Source organism: Corylus avellana, chromosome ca5 (assembly GCF_901000735.1).
Source record: "Corylus avellana chromosome ca5, CavTom2PMs-1.0".
Lineage (NCBI taxonomy): Eukaryota > Viridiplantae > Streptophyta > Magnoliopsida > Fagales > Betulaceae > Corylus > Corylus avellana.
Window position 1 is genome coordinate 31,482,056 of NC_081545.1, and position 20,286 is coordinate 31,502,341.

General features: G+C 36.5%; 1 protein-coding gene and 1 pseudogene across 1 annotated transcript; both read right to left on the reverse strand.

Moving 5' to 3' along the window:
- LOC132182137 (uncharacterized) overlaps positions 1-3,835 on the reverse strand; it is a 5,688-nt pseudogene extending 1,853 nt beyond the window's left edge.
- Positions 3,836-8,962: 5,127 nt separating this feature from the next.
- LOC132181514 (receptor-like protein kinase FERONIA) lies at positions 8,963-11,875 on the reverse strand. The gene is given in 2 exon segments (XM_059594765.1): positions 8,963-9,186; positions 9,189-11,875. Coding segments are annotated over 2 exon segments (2,688 nt in total). The 5' UTR covers positions 11,835-11,875; the 3' UTR covers positions 8,963-9,144.
- Between the last annotated feature and the right edge of the window lie 8,411 nt (positions 11,876-20,286).

Here is a 20,286-nt window from a genome sequence, read left to right on the forward strand (position 1 = left end):
TAATTACTTGTGGTCTTAACATCCCTCGACACATGCAATAAACTCTGCCTGATTGGTACAGAGTAATTTTATAAGTTATTCTTGTATTTCTTTGTCACTTTAAAATGACCGATCACAAGTTCAATAATGATTTTATAAGTTACATCATTCAATTTTAAAGTAACACAAGAAAAATTTCTAACATTACTTGGGCGGTGAACTACACTTCAAGTCATTAGCAATTCAGGTTTTTTGTTATTTTAGAAAAATACCACATTTTCAAGCCAAGGGAATGTGGATTCTCACATCTTTCACATTCCAAGCAAAAAGGATTCCCTCCACGTAAGTGCAAAATTTTTAGAATTCCCAGCAATTTTAAAATATTACCTTCATTCAAACTTCCCTTTATAGTGATTTATTTATTTATTGGATTTTTATTCAACAATGATTTTGTAGTGATTTATTTAATTTTTTGGATTTTGATTCGACAATAATTTTAAAATTCATACCAGTTTTAGAATAATACAATAGAAATATTGAAAAAACACTTCTAAAAGCATGTTTACAAAAAGAGTCTATTTATGGCTGTAGTTAGAAGGAAAAAAAATGCAAAATCAATCCCTATGGTTTAACTGATTTGTAATTAGCTCTCTGTGATATCAAACTGAACTCAAAGGTCCCTAAAGTATGCCAAAAAAATAATTTAATCCCTACAACCAAATTTCATTCACTAACTTAACAAATTATGATAGCGTGAAACGTTAGAGCCAATAAAATTATGATATTTGTTCTATTTAAGTCAGTATCACACTAACATAATCTGTTAAATTAGTGGACGAAATTATTTTTTTGGTATACCTCAGAGACCTTTTAGTTCATTTTTATACCAAATGTAGCTAATTATAAATCAGGTAAATTACAATGACTAATTTTACATTTTTTACTAGTTAAAATAGCAAATACAATTAAGGAATTAATGAAGAATATTACATAATAAAACCAACCTATACGAGAAAATATAAATCAGTAGACAAATAGGGAATCACTCCTAATTTCCATGAAACTTGGTCTTCACGTAGGCCACCCGACAATTTTTCTAATTTCGATCCCAACAATTCAGACATATTACCCTGAATCCAACTTAATTTCCACGACATTTCCTTCTACTTTGGTGGACAAGAGAGGTAAATCGGTGGACCGATGTTAGGAAATTGAGAGAAAATGTAATGGAGGGATTTCCTTCCCATTCGTTTGTTTGTATGTTGCACAGTGAGGATAGTTTTACAAGAATGTTAGGTAGGCATATAGCAACTGAAAGCAGGCAATAATACTTTTACAAGAATGTTATGTTAATTTTGTGTGTCCTATAAAAAATTATCAATCCCACCTGTTACCAGAAAAGTGGGTCTGATTGTGTACATCCTGTGGTTGGTGCGTGGGTTATTAATTTGGAATTTTGATTCTTCTATCTCCATTGCTTAGATACCCTTTTGCCCTTTGCTTGCTCTTACCTTATCAATATACTGCTTTTAAAAACTCATGCTTTAGGACATACTGGTCAATTGCTTCAAGGCACTTGATCATATTAATATATTATAGGGGCAAACAAATCAGTAATAATGCTTTTTCTTTGTTTTTTTTTTCCCGGGGGGAGGGGGGTTTAAAATGGTCGTGGGTCTCGATAAACCAGATTAAACTTACTTTCCCAAACACTAAAAAGATCTGATGCAGTTCAATCTCATATCAGAATAGATCAAGAATCGAGATGGTCAAAGTTTGGCGGTGTTGGAAAGGCAATGCCAAAAGCAAAAGTCGGATGCTCAATTTATTTATTTTTTTATTATTTTCTATTCAAATGGGGGGAAGGGGAAGTCAGATGCACAATTTGCTTAGCATGGATGCCATGGAACATATGCTAACAACTTAATGAATGGTGGAAGACTAAAAGATTGCCCTTTAAAATGTAATACTTTTCTTCTTGAAATTTCCTTTGCATAACTTCATATCTTTGTTGAAACAGAAGTGTGTCAATGAAGCATAGTTACGTAAAATTATCATTCGGAGCCGGAGGAACTCTCTAATAATATTAAATCTATGGTGAGTAACAGCTCTAAAATTAGATTTTGGCATGACTTAAGAGATGAGGATCAAGTTTGTCAACCCACACCCATCCCACGGTATTGTGCGAAACAAGTACCGTACAATTTGCAGCAAACCTTGATAATGTAAAAAGCTGTTTATCAAGACTTTTTGAGGCGTGCTGCTCTAAAGAAAAAGAAAAAAAAAAAAGAAAAGCTGGTTCTCTGCAGAGCAATAACGGCTCTGAGCTTTTGGTTGTCTGCCCAATGAAGGACAAGCATGTAGTTTTGGCATACCAAAATTTTTTAAACTTCAGACGAAAAGCAGGCTTTTGTAGATTATCAAGATTTGCTACAGATTTGTCTTTTGACGCACGGTACCGTGGCATAGATATTCTCTTGGTATTTCTCTTCTTTCTAGTTAGGGTCTTTCTTTTTATTTACTTGGGTTACAACTTCACGCTTGTAGCTGGAATTGACCACGGGCTGCCTTTACTTGCCTGGAAATTATGGTTGTTATCATCTCTCTCTATCTCTCCTCCATTATTGGTCTGTGTACGTCTCGCGGGAGAAATTAAGATGAGAGACGAAATGGCCAGCATTCTGACTGATATTAACAAGTAGGTCAGTCCTAATAACATTTTTCGCACTGGGTGTTACAGTGAAGTTATTGACGATCAACTTTATTAGTCTGTGTACCTTTTTAATCATCTCTAACCATATTACAATATATTTGCACATTGTGACATAAATGGTTATTTTGGATCATTACTACCGCCTCGGGAAGTGAAAATTCATTTTATGTTTTATTATTATTATTTTTTTATAAAGATGTTAGTTGTTTTTTTTTTAGTATTCTTTTAGATAAATATTAATTTTTAAAAATCAAATAAAAAAATCAGGATCAGATTTATTTTTTATTTTTTAAAAATAATATTTATTTAAAACTACGTTATTTAAAAATAATATAATTTAAAACTTTTCTTTTGCGTTAAAGTTGAGCTGTTTTTCACCACCCAAAAGATAAAGAAAAAGTAAAAGTTTTAGTTTTAAAGAAATTGATAAAGATAAAGAAAAGTAAAAGTTTTAATTTTTTTTTAAGAGTCGCCGACACAAAGATTTCTTTAAAACATTTCTTTTGGGACAAAGCTGAGCTGTTTTCCACCGAAAGACAAAGCTGAGCTGTTCTGAGCTGTTCTCCACCGAAAGATAAAGAATAATTAATAAGTAATTGTTTTAAGAGCCACCGACACAAAAAGAAACGACAAGTTTTGTACATAATTTGAGTTCCAGCTCATAATTCCTGAGAACCTGTTGATATTTATCAACACGTAGAACCTGAGATATGGGTCAATTAGCAATAAATCAATTGGTCTTGATAAACCAGATTAAACCAATTTCTAATGGGACCCATCCAATTTTGCAACTCACAAGTTCAAAGTTTTTTCCTGACTCAAGGTCCTTTTGAATTGCTGTAAAAAGCATTAATCATGCAAATTGCAAAGCTACTCTTTCCTCTTTGATTCTTACACTGTTTTACTCTGCTTTCTGCCTCGAAAACAGAGACTTTAAAGTTAAATCCGTGTTGAATGGGAAAGCCAGAAAACATGGCGTGTTGTCAGTTGTAACTGTCCACTTTCCACGACATTTCCTTCTACTTTCGTGGACATTAGAGGGAAATGGGAGTAAACAACTTTATTGCTAGTAGTAACCTGCAAGTTTCCTAATGTTGACCACTTTTTCGCAACGCGGAAAGCCGGGGAATCGCTTGCATACATGATACCTATATAAGTTAAAATAACACTAGCCAAAGCCTTGTTAGAGAAACTGATCAAGCCTTTTTCTCAAAATCTGCTAATTAGCATTGCATTATTAAACAAGCTTCTAAGTCTCCTATCCATGGCGTCCACGAGCACTCAGATAGCCTCTTCTTCGTCTTCTTCTTCAATGCCTCGATGCACACACGATGCTTTCCTCAGTTTCCTCAATTTATTAGTGTAGTAGTACGGAAATTTATTTGGCAACGTGAAAACTAGGCGAGCCTTTTTCAGCTGATGTTCTAATTAAAAAGAGATATGCTATGACGCATTCTCTAAACCTTCTACTCACCATCTCTGCCTGCGTGGCATGACACGTCTTAATTTTTTTTTTTTTTTAAAAGCAAAAATCAATTACTCACATATTCAGCTGGAGAAAAATTTAAGTCTCTCCCCTCACCCTCACCCTTTCTCTCTCTCTCTCTCTCCGGCAGCCGACGCTCTCTCTCTCTGTCTCCGGCAACCCCACGCTCTCTCTCTCTCTCTTTTCGGCCGAAACCCACGACGCTCTCTCTCTGTCTCCGGCCGAACCCCACTCTCTCTCTCTCAGTCTACGGCCGAACCCACGCTCTCTCTCTCCGGCCACTGCTCCGGCTCAGATGGCGGCAAACCCAGCTGCTCGTCGCCGGAGATGGGTTGCTTGACAGCATAGCGTGGGTTGCTCAACAGAATCACGTGGATGCTCGTCGCCGGAGATGGAGTTCTGTCCTGGTGGTCGACGTTGCTGCTCGTGGCTGGCTGTGCGTGAGTGGGGGAGAGGGAAGATGGAGATGGAGGGACAGATTTGGGGATTTCAATTTTGGATGAAATTGGATTTCCTGAAATGGGTTGTAGGCGAGCAGCTGGGTTTGCCGCCGTCTGAGTCGGAGGAGTGACCGGAGAGAGAGAGAGAGAGAGAGAGAGCGGGTTCGGCCAGAGAAAGAGAGAGAGAGCGTGGGGTTCGGCCTAACTCAAATCGTACATCAGTTACACAAAGCATTTAGATCAAAGGGCATGTAACCATTGTCCTTCGGCTTGATGAGAAACAGATATAAAGTGAATTTCTAGATCGATATAAAGTGAATTTCTAGATATAAAGTGAATTTCTAAATCACTTATAATATCTCATTACCTGAAATGTGAGCCGTTCCGTTCACGCCCAAACGCCAAAAATCCGAAATGCCCAAACGTTTGAGCCGGAGCAGTGGCCGGAGAGAGAGAGACAGAGAACGTGGATTCGGTCAGAGACAGATAGAGAGCGTTGTGGGTTTCGGCCGAAAAGAGAGAGAGAGAGAGAGAGAGAGCGTGGGGTTGCCGGAGAGAGAGAGAGAGAGAGTCGATTGACGGAGACAGAGAGAGAGAGCGTCAGTTGCCGGAGAGAGAAAGGGTGAGGGGAAACACTGCGTGAGGGTGAGGTTCAAATTTGGGTCAAATTTGGAGCTAAATTTTTTCCCCCCGCCGGATATGTGAGCAATTCGATTTTGTTTTTTTTTTTAAAAAAAAAAAGACGTGTCATATGCCACGTAGAGACAGAGATGGTAAGTAGAATGATAGGAGAATGCATAGAAGCATTTCTCTGTCTAAAATGATAAGTAATATTATCTTAATATTAAAATTAGAAAACAAAATTTATAATATTACTTTTTATTTTATACTAAGAATCTATTTACTTTGACGTAAAATAATTTTTGTCGAAAAATATTTTTAAAGAAGTCATTTTTTCTGAGAATGTTTTTCACTGAAAACATTTTACAGTGTTTACTGCGCGCACAGAAAATCAATTTTTTTAAAAAATATTTTCAATAACAATTTTTAATTTTTTTAATTTTTAAAAAACTATTAATATAAAAAAACTATTAATTTTTATATAAGCTATTCAACTGTACTGAAAATCAATTTTTTAATTTTTTTTAAAATATTTTATTTCAACCTATAAAATATAATTTTTATTCAAAATATAAAAATATTAATATAAAATAATTTATGTTTGATTGTTAAAATTTGACAAAAACAATCAACCTCTCTGAGAATATTTTTGAATTTTTTATTTTTTTCAGAAAAAAAAATAGATAAAGTACTTTGAAAGTACTGTATCTAAAAATGTCCATACATCAATATTACAAATATTCCACATCTAGGAAGATTGATATATATGAAAGGGCAACTGGAACAGATGCCCGAATATGAGTTTCATCTATTGCTCCAACACAATCTTAATGAAGACCAATACAAGTTACGTTAATTTGATAAATTACTTGAATTTTTTTTTAAGAAAAAAAAAAAATCAAATTTTAAAACTTACCTTAAAGTATGGGTAAAACTTTCGGCTATTCCTTATTTCCAGAGAAGTGGAGTTATCAGGTTGTTTAATTAAATGTTTATATAGCGTCAAGACTCCAAGTACAACCTTAAAACATCGATGAATAGACCTAATCGATCTATAGAACCTTCCACCAACCACTCGAAACCTCACATTATGTCCAATAATGTGTAAAAATATCAACACTTGTTCCTTAATAGACATGTGAATGGTCTCACGTATAAGGTTGTTCTCAGAAATAATTTTACATAATTCAAAGAACGATATATGACTCATTCTTATTTGGTCAATACAATCTTGTCTGCTTTCATAAAGAATATTATCCATATAAATCCCTCTTTCATACTAACGATTAACATGAGGTTCCCTACGTAATACTCTCCTAGATCTAATATCTTTTAAGATTACAAGCCCAACAGTAATAACAGATGCGACTGTGGTCGTAACTGTCGAAAGAATTGTTTCATCCATCTACAAACAACATAAAAATAAGCAATAAGTAATAAATCATATATGCATTGTTTCTCTGTAACAAATGATTAATAAATTCCAAAAAATTTAAGTCTTACATGGTGCAATAAGCAATGCAATAATATGATATGTGGAAAAATGATAGAAGTTCAACAACCAAGTGCAATAAGCAGTGCTTGATACTAGAAAAGTCTTTTGATGTATTTTTTAGATCCAACTAAAAAAATGTATGTCCTATAATTATGACGATTTTCAACTTTAACAAACAAAGGAAACTGTAGCTTGATATTTCCTTTAATCTAGGCACACAAAAGACTTTCAGTATTGTTGGATAGCCAAAATTATTCCATCTCAATTAGTCACAATCAATCAAAACACTAGATTATCAATACTATGAACAAACTTAACCAAAAGCTTACAAACTAACTAACCAAAAAGCAGAAACAGAGCAAAAGAAACCTCAGCAACCAAGCAGAAAAGACTCAAAAGCTACTTAAACACCCCAGCAAACCACTCCACAGCAACCATAGAAATTTATAAACTTTAATAGACTCAAAGTTAATGCATGAGTGGTTTCATATAATGTACTCACACATTGTAACCATAGAAATCCTATGGGTCTCGGATTCCAATTAAATCCAAAAAGAGGCAATCTCATCCCACTCTCCTATAGCTTAATTCCCCATACAACACAAACAAACAAATAAAGGACAGGTCGAGACAAGTTGATTTCTTTGTTTATTTTCCACTCCTATACTCTCAATTTCCCTCTATCCTCAACTTACAACCACTTTGGGCAACCAGATAACTTGGCCATATTTTAAGAAAAAAGCAGGGCATGAATTTTCAGTTAAATACTTTGCAAGAAACAGATGCATTTATTCTGCAGAAAGAAGCTTAACTAGTAATGGGTTTTAGTTATTACATACAATGAAGTCAAGCAAGCGGAGCAAAAATCAGGAAGTTGAAGAACAAAACTGAACACAACATTTAGTATTTAGAACCCCAACAAGTGAGAGCGACAGAGAAACAAACGTTGATCTATAGGAGATAAGACAACATCTAGTATAACTTGAATCGAAAATCCAACCAAGACCTCACATAGCAAAACACCAAGCAAAGAGCCAAGAGCCACCGAAATTCCCCCCCAATCTGCCATCACACAACCAAAAAATCAAAAGGAAACAAAAACCCATTCGGTTGAGGTTCATCTCAAAGTCAGAACTTCCAAGAATCAACAACCAAAAACAGCCCATAACAACAAAGATCATAGAAGTTCTCATTTTCCAAAATCCACACCCTAGACCCAAAACCTAAATCGCAAATCTGATACGTTAATAGGAAAAGAAACCAAAATCAAAATCGCTCCATGATTTCCAGTTGTCCAACAGAGAAAGAAACCAAAATCAAACGAAAATTACCAAGAGAAATTCGTAGATTTGAATCGCTCCATACATATGGTTCAACAAAGAAAGAGAAAGATGAGAGTACCTGCATCGGGGTTGAAGAGTGAAGCTCGGCCGAGAGAGATGAGCTGTGCAGGTGAAGGAGAATCAGCAGCTGCCGCTGTGCGTGAAGGTGAAGGTGAAAGAGAAGCTGTGCGTGAAGGTGAGGAGTCGGGGGTTTTTTGTTTTTTTTTTTTTCTAATCAAGAGCGTCGGGTTTTTTTTAGGCTGAGTTGGGAAAATGGTTTACGAAATTAAAAGTGTAAACCATTTTCCCCAAAAATGTAAAGGATTTTTGGTCAAACCGAAATCATTTTCAGTTTGACCACTATTTTACGTCGTAATAAACACCGTAAATTGCGAAAAATATTTTCTCGAAATCATTTTACGTCAAAGTAAATGGAGCCTAAGTAAAAAATCTGTTTCTTCTTTCTAGAGAAAGACGAGTGTTTTGTAATACCGTTTCGTTGATCTTGACGCCGGCGTTGGGTTTCGAAACTGTTGGAACAATACAACCTTAGTTTATGACTCTTTGAGTTTTGGCCTATTCTGTTTGGGTTGAGCCCGTTCCTTTTCAATTTTTATCACTTGTACCTCTTTTCTAATTTGATTAAAAAAAAAAAAAATAGTCACAAAGAAATCCATTTTCTCCATTCTCCCAAATTCAATAATAAATAATAATAAATACTATAATTATATTCCATATTCATTCAACAATGTTGCCATGCTATTTTCAGTCAACCATTATATATAACGAAAATTCCAATTATTAATTAGAGTGTCATATCAACATTTTCAAATGAATGTTTCTAACTTTAATGAAAACTCAGACTTAGCTTAATCCTTTAACTTATTATCTTGCTCAGAGCTGACTTACAACAAAACCCAAGTCAAGAAGAATCCCGTAATCTATGCCTTTAGAGTGATTCAATCAGATACATGCACTACAACTATCATTTAATTTGCTACACTCATGAATAGAATGACTTTCCTACAAACCCTTGTCCGCAATATATGACTCCCAATAAGGCCTAATAAAAATTCAGCTACCATCTTTCACCGACCGCTAAGATTCATAATCATAGAGAACACTGTCCCAAAGGACTAGAGGACATTAGTTTGCCCGAATCTTGACTGGCACTGGCAAAACTTTGCTCTCCGTTGCTCATTATGGTCACCCTGCTGTTGCTATTTCTACTTGACACTTGTCCACTGCTGCTACTAGACATGTCATCACTATCATCAAGTGTGGACTTGGGGAAGAGACCTTTCTCATCATCCAGCTCGTCAATTTCAACCACATTAAGCCCTACATCTTCGTCTACACTCTCTTGCAATTGCAATGCGAACTCAAGGCCCCACAACACATCATCCATTGATGGCCGTTCAATTCCGTTGTCAAGTAAACAATTCATCGCAATCTCAACAAATTTCTTCAAGCACCGAATCCCTATTTCACCCTTAATTGATGAATCAACCATCTCTTCAACCTTTTCATTGCGATAGATTTCCTGCGCCCACCTCGCTAGGCCCATTGCTATCTCTGTTGTACGCATTATAGGAGGCCTTGCACACAATACTTCGCACAAAACCACACCAAACGAGTACACATCAGACTTTGCAGTCAACTGCATACGTCTGTAATACTCTGGATCCATGTACCCAAAACTACCCTTCACCACCGTGCTAACATGGGAGTTGGCCATGCCAGTGGGACCTACTTTGGACAATCCAAAATCGGATACCTTGGCAACCCATTTCTCATCTAATAAGATATTTGTTGTTTTCACATCACGATGAATGATCGTTTGCTTTGCGCCCGTATGAAGATAGTTCAAAGCACGAGCCGCACCAATACAAATCTCAAGGCGTTGCTTCCACGGAAGAGGTGGATTATTGGTGTTGTACAAATGATCACGTAGAGTCCCACGGGCCATGTAATCGTAGATGAGTATCATCTCATCACCTTCGTTACAATATCCAATCAGAGAAACGAGATGGAGGTAACGAAGCTGAGAGAGCATCACGATCTCGGTGCGGAACTCATGAGCCCCTTGCTGTGAACTAGATTTCAGCCGTTTGATTGCAACTGAGATGGTCCCGTCATCAATGTACCCTTTATACACGTTGCCAAACCCTCCAACCCCTATGATTAAAACCTTATCGAAATCATTTGTGGCGGCTTTGATTTCAGCAAATGAAAACTTACGACATAATTCGGAAGGTAAAGATGAGCCCTGCGTCTTAGTTGACTTGGTCTTGGTGAAAGAAAATAGACCCCACCATGAAGTTTCACCGTTGGAGCCGATGTCCTTGGCTCTCTTACTCAGCCGGAAAGTCACTAAAAAAAGAATTAAGAGTGGACCAACAACACCTCCAATGATAATGGCTACCGTCGGCGACAACTTCTTTGGCCTCTCCGTTAATTTTGTTTTGGGTTCCGGGGCCGGGAGTGTGGTAACCCCCTCCACTTCCGGGTTGATCCCAGCAAGACTACCGTCTGATCGGTTCAACTTAAATATTTCCACACCGTTCAAGATGGCACTGGCGTATGCGGGAAGTGGTGACATATCCCAGTCAGGGTGTAGCGCGAGCCACAAATCTTGTTTGGCCTTGTTTCCACTTGGGAAGAACACAACATACTCTCTGTATACAGGAATTCCGTTACCGCCGCTCCAATTAATCACATCCACATCTGCCTCTGCCGTCTGATTATTGATGAATATTTTAAAAACTCGTTGGTTCCTTTTCACTACCTCTTTCAGAGTTTCACAAAAATGAAGCCTAAAAAGATAGTTAAACCCGCCATCAACCGTGAAGATCCACGTGAGGTTGGAATTCAAGTTAACCGTAGGATTCAGATCCATTGTACGAGAAGTTTTATACACAATCTCCGGCGCAGTATAGGCCGGTGTGTCCGTAGTATACTGTATCTTGACATCAGACGAGCTGTAAGCTATCATCCCTTTCATCTGGCCAAACAGATACTGCGAGTCCTGACGCCAAGTCCGGAACATCCCAGTATCGTCTTCGCCCGAGATATCGTTGCCCCCCACGTTTAGTCTATACATGGTCTCAAGAGCAGTGGTTTCGTCGAAATAGAAGGGTATGTTGTAATCTACCATGGTGATCATTACATCATCCCTATTGTGCATATAGAGATTATTTGGCATAGACACAATCTCTATACCATTAATGAAGGCGTAAGAGCTCGGAGATGGAATAAATGTTATGTTGAGAAACTGAGTGCGCAACACAGGGACTATGAATTCTTTGATTACGGAGGCTACGAGAGGTTTTGACGAAGAGACGGCAAGGAAGGCACTGAAGTTGCTTAAGAGGGTGAAGTTATTGGCGGTGACCAAGGAGAAGGACTTGGATTCATCGAGTCCGGCGTAGGAGGCCGGGAAGAAGTAGAGACGGACGAACTTCAAGCCAGGCGAGACGGGAAAGGAGTAGGTGAACTTGTTGTGAAAGATGCGTGCAGTGGTGTAGGGGACTTGGGTAACAGAAGGGTTGTGTTGGGAGGGGGTAGATGCAATTGATGTGGTTTCTATATTTGGAGGTGAGAACTTTGAGTTCAAATCGCCATCCCAGTTACGGCCATCCAGCGAGGTTGAATCGGAGGACGAGCCACAATTGAGGAGAAAATAGTCGGTGGCAGCATAGGGTGGCGGGGTTTCGGTGACGACTTGGGTGATCAGGAGAAGATGGAGGAAGGAGAGGTAGAGGGCAAGCGAGTGCATGGTGTGGAAGACCAATTCTCCTACGGCTGCTATACCATATATATGCAGCTTAATTATCTGATGGAAAATACTTGAGCAATGGTGTGAAAGTAAGGTTTTTGGAATTATTAGACGCAGAATAGGGACCACCGGACCACATCCTTATCTAATATTCAACAAAGGAATAGCATCCGTCTCAATCAATTATTAAAGTCATTATAAAAAAATTAAAAATAAGAAATTTATTAAGATTGTTACTTCAATGTTATAAAATAAAAATAGATAACTTCATTCTTAAAATTAATAGAATTGTAAACTAAACGGAGGTTTAAGATGAATCATTTGGAATATATATATATATAATGCATTTTTGTTATTCAAAAGTTCACGTGAAGCATGACAGTCAAACAAATACCTATTGATAATATTTTTTCTAAACTTTCAATTGAGATATTGTCTCCCTTCTAAACTATCAAAAATTGTCAATATTATTCATAATAATGAAAATACCTTTAATAAAAAAAATTAAAGCTAAAAATTAAAAAAAAGGAAGTGGAAATTAAAATTAAAAAAATCATTTAATAAAAATTAACAAATAACCTCCACGTGCATGGTATCTCACCAATTAAGCTCTCCTTAAGGTTGCAAGTATAAATATTATACATTTGAATAAATCTAGGAACTTGAAATTTTAATGAAAAGATTGCATGTGAATCGTGGTAGTGAATTACTTGAAATAATTTTCCATACAAAATCTTCTCCATGCGATTTGCATGGAACAGTTTTTAAATTCCATTGAAACTGATTGCATGAAATTAACATTGAGATATGAATTTAATTCTAGCTAGGTCGATCTAGTACTGATATAAACTATTAGTTTCACCGAGGTCTGAGCCGACACTTATGCAGTTATGCTTTATCGATCAATCACTTTTGTTTTCTATTATAATCTTGATAAAAAAAAAAAAAAATTGTTATCATGAAATAAAAATATATAGCATTATTCTTAAAATTATTAGAGGTTTAAGATGGATCATAAATTTGGAATGCATGCATTGCTTATTTGAATTAGATCTAGAGTATGTACGTACATAATTCAGTTTACGTGATCCGTACAAATACAATATGGACAAGAAGGATATATGTGGCAATATATATATAAATATATATAATGCCTTAATGTTTTTAAAAGGTTCACGTGAAACATGAGAGTCAAAAAGTATTGCACAGGGGATAGAAGCACCTAGAACTGTAAAGACTAATGAAACAAATTAATGAGCATAGGCTTCAGAAAAAAAGGATTGCTTTTGGTAAAATCATTTGATCAACTTTCTCAAAGTTGATGTTAGGTAGATTAATGCGGTGTGACGAGCTCAAACTTGAAACTTTTTTTTTTTTGGTTTCTTGAGCCTTCATGAAACTGCAGATGAGCCATTTTGTCCAGTCTTTTCTTTGCGACCCATTTTGATGCAATAGACTTTGGAATTAACAAAAATTCATGAAACATGATTTTGTAAAACTCTGAATTAGCTTTCCAATGCTAGCTTGTTTGAACGCAACTGCAGATGAACCATTACGTCCAGTTATCCAGTCTTTTCTTTGCGGCCTATTTTGACTTAGTAAACTTTAGAATTAACAAAAATTCATTAAACAATTAGCTTTCCAACGCTACTAAGTTTGCTTTTATTTGAGAGGAAAAATGAGGATTCAAATTAGTGACCTCGACTTAATAAGCCGTGCTATTAAGTTATGAGAAATGCTATAGTACAATAGAAAGACCATTTTTTTTTGCCTATAAAAGTCTTAGGTGGCAAGAGGCCATAAGCTTCATCCATATATAGTTGATGTTGCCACACTCACTGATGTGCATGTGGCTTTTTGCCACCTATTACTTTTATGGGTAAAAAATAGTCTTTTTATTACATTATAGCAAAATAAAGATAATGAGTTATTTGAAATAATTTTCCATACAAAATATTCTCCATGCGATTTGCATGGAATAGTTTTTTAAATTCCATTGAAACTGATTGCATGAAAAATAACATAATTGAGATATGAATTTAATTCAATCCCATTTTGATTTGCTTTTGAATTTGAACACAAGAATGACAAGGTTTATGATAGAGTAATTCTAGAAGTCTTTCTTGTGTCACTCTATGAATGAGGTGGCTTTTAAAATTAATATTTGATTAAATTCAATAATGATCAATCACAAGTCCAGTAATGATTTTAAAAGTCACATCATTTTTAGAGTAACACAAGAGGGACACAAGAGTAACTTTTAGCATTACTCTTTATAACATGAGGTTTTAAAAGTTTAGTCTTTGATTTGAATTTAAAAACTAATGAAACATATCCATACGGACCATACATATGTAATTAGGTGACTAGGGTTTTGTAATTAGCTAGGGTTTATTGTAGAAAAGTTCCACGAATTAAATCATGCTAAAAATAAAATTTTGCTTTCTATGAAAATTCAAACTCATACCCTTTTTATAAAATCATCCCATACAAACCATTAAACTATACATATAATTCAAAATAACATTTTAAAATAAAAATTAATGTTCATTCTTATTGGGTTTATGATATATTTAATTAAAATTAGATAGGTCTCGCTAATGGGCATGTACCATCTAAGGTCACCTACAGCTTGGACTTGCCTAAGAATTTACACCTTATAAAACTTATAAATCACAAAGAGAAAACCTAGCACTACGTACAATGGCCTATTAATTAGCGACTTTAGATGTACAGTGTGATGCTAACAATGAGAGAATTGTAGTTCAATATCATATGAATTTTGTTTGGATGAATAACTAATTTATAAACCAAAATAAATTTTACAAAGGGAAAACCAAAACCAGCAACTAATTAGAAAGACAACAAATCACCAACACCCCAAACCTGCGTAGCTTGGGAACATGAAAGAAGCCAAAACCAGCTCAATTAACACCATTAGACCAGCACAAAAAAACAGGAAAGGAAAGATAATTATTAATCAAAGAGCTGATCCTTTTGAAGGACAGCACTCGTATGCTTTTTTGAAAAGTGATGCCTACTTTTGTTAAAGAAAAATACAGGTTATTTCCTTTTTAAAAAAGAAAATAATAAACTACTATCATTACATACTTAGTAATTTTATAAGTCCTTCTTGTGTTCATTTTGAATTATTCTAAAAATGATGTGACTATTAAAATTATCATTTAATTAAAATTTAGTAATAATTAATTAAAAATTTAATAATAATTTTAATAGTCACATTATTTTAAAAAAAATTAAAAAAGAATACAAAAAAATTTGTAAGATTACTTTTACGTAGCAGTAGTCTATCACCCTATGCGTCCACTCTTGCGTTTGACGTTGATCTCCTATTGATTACTTTAATTATTGGGTTCCAGAGACATTAAGTGGAAACGTTGCTGGATCACATGTGCAAAGCTGGCCCATCCGCTGGCCCCCACCACCATGGAAGGATTCCCTACCTAGCACAACTGGATCAGGATCCGAATATATCAAGAAATATATTAAGATTCCCTAATTTAGATAAATGCCTGGATAAGTTTTTGTTTGGTTATATAATATAAAAATATTGATTAAATGATTAAATTTATATTTTTAAATCAGTTTAACTTTTTTTTTTTTTTTTTAAATGACGATTTAACATAATTTCAAAGTCAAAAGTCTTGAATTTGAATACTAACTACATCAATTCATTTCATTTAAATTAAATATTTCAATTGTTATGCCTCACTTACTAAAAAGAAATTTGAGTCTATAAAAGTATTAAGGTGTAAATTAAATTATTAAAAACATCTCGATAAAAGTATTAAGGTGTTAATTAAATTATTAAAAACATCTTCTTAGAACAAAAGGTAGTTTAACAAGCTAGCCCATCCGCCTATGCCCCAACCCCCACTAGTATGGAATTTCTATCAAACTCAAGTGGGAGTAGATTAGGATCTTCCACAATTTTCAACCGGTTATTTCTCTATCTCCTTGGAAAGATAAGATAAGCAATCCTTGTCTCCTTGGAAAGATTGTCTCTATCTCTTACGAAGAGACACCTCCAATGAAAACCTATCAGCTGAGAGATAATTGCATGGTTGAGAGTGCATACTTTTATAGAGTGATTACCCCAACATAAGCAAGATGAGATATGATTTACTTCGGTACCAAAATGTTGCCAAACTCTCATCTATAAAACCTATACATTCGTGACATGACCCCAGGGGCTGAACTAGTATTTAGAGTTCAAAAGGGTAAAATTAAAAAAATTAGGGGTAAATGGAGTTTGAGGGGGCAAAGTTAAAAAAAATTAAGGGTAAAATTTTAAATTTTAAAAATTTTTAAGGACCCTTCTTTTTCTTTTTTTTTTGTGGGAATATTTATAGTTCTGCCCCTGCATGACCCATGTGCTCACGCTTTTGTCGCTTATTTATCTTACCGCATCATTTACCATATACTCTCCCACCAACAGCATATTAAGGGGAGACTTCGTATCATTATATTTCAAGTAAACAACTTCAATTACTTATAGTTGGAAACATAGTCCGCATCCATGTCACCACCATGACTTAATCGAACACATAATGTATTGATTTGTGCTGAATTTTCAATTAAGTACTTCCTATAAAGTTAAATTCAAGAGATTTTCTGTGATACACTAGCTTATTAGTCACTTTACACTATATGAGCATAGATATTACTAGTATCATATGAACTATCATACGAGTATCTCGTTAGTGAGAAAAGGATCATCTCCATTTCAAAATCTTTCAATTTTCTCTATTTAGTGTATTTTGAAGGATATTGCATTTAATGCACTATCATCATTAAAACTTTTGGACAACACTACCCTTCAAAATGCATTAAATGGAGGAAATGAAGGAATTTTGAAATTGAGAAGATCCGTTTCCTCGCCGCTTACATTTAATTGATCAATTATGTCCCTCCAGCTAGGATCACATAAGCTTGTTCATCGAAGCATTTTCAAATCCTTTCGAATTATTCATGTAGCTATTCACTTACGTGTTTTTTGGTCTCATTCCAGCTACATGCATGTACTCTGAAGTGTTTTTTTAGAGACAATCCCTTGGCCATAAGCTTGGCCACCATCTCAGTGAAGAAAATAAAGTCTACTTTAATTTTATTTGTCTTTACTATATCCTGAATATTTTAATAATACAAATAAATCTTTCTTCCAAATCAAACCACTGCCAAAACCAAGCAAAACTCAACAGCCCAAAAAGAAAAAGGGTACGAAATTTGTTTATTTCACAGAAAATAGTTTCTCAAATATGTCTTCCGACCCGAAATACATTGCTGTTTCGCGGTTAGTGTAGTTAATGGTTAGTGGACGATTAATAATCACTCGCCTTTTTACCCCTGGGGTGAGGTGTTGGGACTACATGACTCCCTTCAGCCACCTAAGCTGCCCTGTCAACCAATCAGTCTCACTGAGCATGCAGACAACTCATCTTCACTAGCTTGCACTATGGAGCATCACAATGGCAAGAATCATGGAGCACCCAATAATCATGGAACAGCAGCCAAGATTCTATGTGATTCAGTAGAATCATTAGTCAATGATACAGCAAAGGAAAGAAGATCATCTCCCTTTGCTGACAGACACATTCACAAGGAAAGATTTGATGAAGATTATGTAAACACACAATCCCATAATATCATGGCTGATTGTGTGTAATAGATGTCTGATTTGTACAGCTATTGTTTTCCTTTTTGTACAGCTATTGTTTTCCTTTTTAGTTACACTGTAAACATATTATAAAATCTGATGTATCATTCAGAAAATTATTATCGAATACAAGAGGAATTTTCTTGTGCAGATTTTCTGTCTTTTCTCTTCTCCTTGAAATCTTTTATGGTATCAGAGCCTTTAAAGGAAAACTCCTCCAATCCTACAACAATGGCCTCATCTCCTGCTTCGTCTTCATCCTCTGTACCTAACACCAACACATCTTCATCCCCTGCACCTGTCACTACAACATTCACCCTGCCTAGCATCTCTCAACAAATCTCTACCAAGCTTGATGGCCCTGCAGACTACCTAAACTGGGTGTCTCACTTCACTCCAATTCTGAACACCCATGAATTGATGGGTTTCGTTGATGGCAGTGAGCCATGTCCTCCCAAACATCTCACTGATGAAACTGGAAACCTCACCACAATGGTGAATCCAGATTACTCAATCTGGCACAGAAAGGATCAATGCATCCTTAGTTGGTTCAACACAACCATGTCAGACCGTATGCTCTCTTCTCTCTATGGATTAAAGACAGCCAAACAAGTTTGGACTACTCTGGCCACACGATATGCATCTCAGTCAAAGGCCAGAATCTCTTATCTGAAAAGACAGCTACAAACCCTCAACCAAGGTTCCAAAACCTGTTTAGAGTTTCTCAATGAAACCAAATCGCGGTTCACTCTCTTAGCTCAATCCTATCTTCCTCTAACGTATTGGGTTGATGCCTTTAACACTGCAGTCTATCTAATCAATAGACTTCCTACAACTGTCTTGAAAAACCACTCTCCATATTTCAAATTACTTCACAAACAGCCTAACTATTCTCTCCTTAGAATCTTTGGTTGTGCCTGCTATCCTCTTCTTAGACCTTACAATTCTCACAAGCTGATGTATCGATCCAAAAAATGTATCTTTCTTGGTTATTGCTCCAATTACAGAGGCTACAAGTGTTATGAACCCTTGTCCAAAAAGACCATCATCACCAGAAATGCTGTTTTTGATGAAAATTCCTTCCCAGCAAAGGATTGGATGTCCACTTCACTGACCTCTGCAAATGATTCTGCTTCACCCAAGGTATGTCCTCCTGCACCAGCATTGATACATTCTATTTTTGCTCCTCATGCCATTCCATCATCTCCTATTGACACCCCAACATCTACCATCGATCCCATGTCCTCTGATTTTGCTACTGCAGATATGCCTAATGACTTGCCCTCTAACACTAGTTTCAGCACTGATGAACCCCTTTCACCCACCCTTGCTGATTCTCCAGTCCCTCCAGCCGATACAAACATTGCACCATCCCCAATCTCTGCAGGTACTGCAAACACTACCGCAGATCCTGCTCCTTCTCCTCCTAGCCTTGTATCTAGTCTTATCTATCATCATCCCATGACTACTAGGCTTCAGGATGGAACTCGCAGGCCCAAATCATTTCCCAACTACAAGCTCTTCTTCTCCACCAAACATCCACTCCTGGCCTTTCACTCCCATGTCAATCTCTCCAACCTACCTCCTGCCCCTACTCGATTTTCCCAAGCAGTAAAATCTCCTCACTGGCAGCAAGCCATGAAGGAAGAATTCCAAGCCCTTCAAGCTAACCAAACCTGGCTCCTCTGCCCTAGACCATCTCATCATAATGTTATCACTAACAAATGGGTTTTTAAAGTGAAACAGAAGGCTGATGGCACTCTTGACAGATTTAAGGCTCGACTTGTAGCTAAGGGTTTTCAACAACAGGATGGCATCGACTACTATGAAACTTTCAGCCCTGTGGTTAAATCCACCACCATACGAGCTATCCTTGCTTTGGTAGTCCACTTTCAATGGCCAACCAGACAACTAGATGTCTCAAATGCCTTTCTCCATGGCACTTTACAAGAAGAGGTTTTTATGGAACAACCACAAGGCTTTGTTGACAACAAATTCCCTCATCATGTCTGCAAACTTCAGAAATCCATCTATGGCCTCAAGCAGGCGCCCAGGGCCTGGTTTACTAAATTGGCAGCTACTTTGGTTGCTCTTGGTTTTACAGAATCCAAGGTGGACTACTCTCTGTTTACTCTCCATACCCCCACAATACACCTTTTTCTCCTCATTTATGTCGATGACATCATTGTCACTGGGAATTCTTTGCCTGCTATCACTCACTTGGTTTCCTGCCTAAAGCAATCTTTTGCCATGAAAGATCTTGGCTCTCTTCATTACTTCTTGGGCATTCATTTGCAGCCACTGGCAGGAGGACTTCACCTATCTCAGACAAAGTATGTCTCTGAACTTCTAGACCGTGTTCATATGACAGGAGCCAAGCCTGCCAAGACACCACTCCCAGCAGGTTCCCAGCTTTCTCAGCAAGATGGTGATCCTCTTCCCAATGCCTCAGAGTACAGACACCTAGTAGGAGCACTGCAGTACTGTACCCTCACCCGGCCAGACATCTCTTTTGCTGTTAATCAACTCTGCCAATTCATGCATTCTCCCACTACTACCCACTGGTCAGCAGCAAAGAGAGTTCTTCGATACCTCAAGGGCTCCATCAATCATGGATTACACCTTACCAAAGGCTCCCTTCAACTAAATGCCTATAGTGATTCGGACTGGGCAGGCAATCCTGATGACAGAAGGTCTACTACTGGTTATGCCATTTTCCTTGGACCTTGCTTAATCAGCTGGTGTGCTAAGAAGCAACCAGTTGTCTCTAAATCA